This window comes from Aplysia californica, unplaced genomic scaffold, assembly GCF_000002075.1.
Source record: "Aplysia californica isolate F4 #8 unplaced genomic scaffold, AplCal3.0 scaffold00824, whole genome shotgun sequence".
Lineage (NCBI taxonomy): Eukaryota > Metazoa > Mollusca > Gastropoda > Aplysiida > Aplysiidae > Aplysia > Aplysia californica.
This window is the reverse complement of record NW_004798094.1, coordinates 192464-195097: the sequence shown is the minus strand read 5'-3', so window position 1 is coordinate 195097 and position 2634 is coordinate 192464. Positions and strand designations below refer to the sequence as shown.

The 2634-nt window shown below is 39.2% G+C and overlaps 1 protein-coding gene across 1 annotated transcript in view; it reads right to left on the bottom strand.

The window, feature by feature from the left end:
* LOC101854830 (putative glycerophosphocholine phosphodiesterase GPCPD1 homolog 2) overlaps positions 1-2634 on the bottom strand; it is a gene marked incomplete at its 3' end in the record, with an annotated part of 32586 nt that overhangs the window by 22274 nt on the left and 7678 nt on the right. Inside the window, 1 exon segment of the mRNA XM_035972744.1 lies at positions 328-375. Coding sequence (XP_035828637.1) covers positions 328-375 — 48 coding nt within the window.

Below are 2634 nucleotides of genomic sequence, written 5' to 3'. Positions count from 1 at the left end.
GGGGGGGAAAGACCATAAAAATATGTGAAGAGTGCAGGCAAAATGAGTTACTTCTCGGATATGAGCCCTATAGACATAGATACATCACGCGTATAGGTGAACTTTTTTTACAATTTATAAGTGTATGAAATAATAAAAGGCATGTTGTACTTTAAGAATAAATATATGACATCAACAGAAAAATCTACAAATTTGACCCCTAGTGTCGATTTTTGGCCAACATCTCCAGTTGTAACTCGTTTTGTCAGCACACCTCACACGTGGCTTTGGACACTAGCCACGAAAGAATGACAGCGTAATTATAATCTGTAACCATGCCCCACTTACCATATTTCCCAAAGTTGGCAACAGGCAGCTCAAGAGTCTCGCCAACACCTGTGGCAAAAGCCCATGAAAAAAACACACAAGGCATCGATAAATAATTCATCAACACATGTCTGCGTCCAATGAGGAGTGCGTACAGAAAGAGCAAATTTCATTGGGCAGTTTAACTTTTTCATCAGTAATTTTGAAGCATTAAGTTTACCATCTACCCAAAAGCTTACAACTGGAAGAAAAAAAAAGTGGCACACATGCTTTATAGTAGAGGTGGGCAAAATCCGGATAATCTATAGGATAACCAGATAATTCTTAAAGAAACATCATCCGAATTCAGACTCTTAACTCTCTTTCCTGACCCGTTTGGGGGCACCTATGTGTTGAAGTAGTGCTAACCCGTTTGTCGAAGTCGTTCTAACCCATTTGCCGAAGAGATTCATATCATTATTATTTGCCGAAGAGGTGAACTTACTAATCATCCGGATTTCGCTAAAGAGACTCATTGCCCTGCCCTACTTTCGAGAGTTGGTGACCTAATTGTTGTGAGGCAGTAGTTTTGTTTTAGTAAGAGTTTTACTCACTTGCAACACAATAAGGTCATATAAGTGCTGAAGAATGGGTGTTACAAGAGAGTAACAAACATGAAAAAAGAAGGAGGAGAGAAGATAAAGACAATGGTTGTTTGATAGGAAAGAAGAAGCAAACCACACCAGAGTGCCCACCAACCACCCACAGGCGGTAGTAAAGTAGTTTATCACCAGCCAGCTGCTCAAACATTATAGTAGGCCAAATTTTAAATAATTTTTCTCTATAATTGCCGTTTCTTAATCTATGGTATTAGTATGTTGCATGTGCTCAAGAAATTTTTTTTTTTTAAATTTTTAGTAGGGGTTTTACGGAGCTCTGACACCATCTCCTTCAAACTAAGTTTAGTTTTACTAGAGGTTTTACGGCGCTCGCAACTGCATAAGGTCATATGAGTGCCAGAAGATTAGAGGTGTTACAATAGAGTAACAAACATAAAAAAGATGGAGGGGAGATAAGGACCACAGATGTTTGATAGGAAGAAGAAGCAAACCAGACCAGAGCATCCGCCAACCACTCACTTTTCAAAATTCAAAATCTAAACGTTGAAAAAAACAACAAAAAAGCAAGAAAAAATTCATAATGTTTGCACAATTGTCAAAAAGGGAAAAAAATGTTCTTTTAGCTCTCCTGAAAAAAATGAGCCGTCTGGGCGTAGACCTAGAGCATTTGAACAGCTTGCTAAGTTAGTTTCAGTAAGAGTTTTTCGGCATTTGCAACGCAATTAGGTCATATAAGTGCCGAGGCACAGATTATGTGTTACAAGAGAGTAACATACAAAAAAAAAAGGAGGAGAGATAAGGACGACAGATGTTTGCGATTGGACAGAAGGAGCAAACCATACCAGAACACCCGCCAACCACCCACTTGCTAATGTTTATGCTGAGTCACCACGATGTGATAACTGAGAAAGACTGGGGTTCCTGCCTCAGGCCCCATAAGAGTATCCTTTGGGAAAGGCACTTTAAACAAATTTTCATCACTTCACCCAGGTGAGGAGGGGTACCCAACCATAAACAGCGAAAGATCTTGTCAGTATATGTGTCACAACACAGTGGAATCAGGCGCTCGTCAATTTTTGGGCATGTGAAGTTCTTAGTATCAACTTAAAGCTTGTTCATTTGTCTTTTTTTGCGTGAAAAAAGAATTTATCTATCTCGAACAGAGCTGAGATAATTGCAATTGAAGGAGGTGGGGGTTTCAGAGGTAAAATTAATGAGAAAATGGCAACCACAGAGTGGTGACTTTCAAAGCTTGAGAGTCCTTAGAAACTGAAAATGTATGTTTTTTGTACCTTTAATCAATGTTTTTCCATAAAATCCACACCGAAATGTGTTCTATAAAGGGCATGAAAGGGGTTGAGCTAAAAAATGAAGATTTAATCAAAATTGCCAAACCAGCGAAAAAGTGCCGGTTTCTTCGATTTCATTATTTTGACAAGCCCCTGATTTCGCCACGATGGCTCACATATTATGATTTGAGAGTTTTAGCGCCAGGCAGAACACCCCTGAGTTACAATCACAATACTGAGCACGGATCTAGCTAAACACTATGAATGTTTATAATCATTGTTCATAATTTACATTATGCATGTGACTGTGAGCCTGTTTGTGAGGGCAAGCATAGGCCTACTATTGAGTTATTACGGTTATGTGCACAGATTGCATGGAAGAGAGGATGTGTGAGAGAGAAAGTATGTGTTGGAGTGTGTGTGTGTGTGTGTGTGTGTGT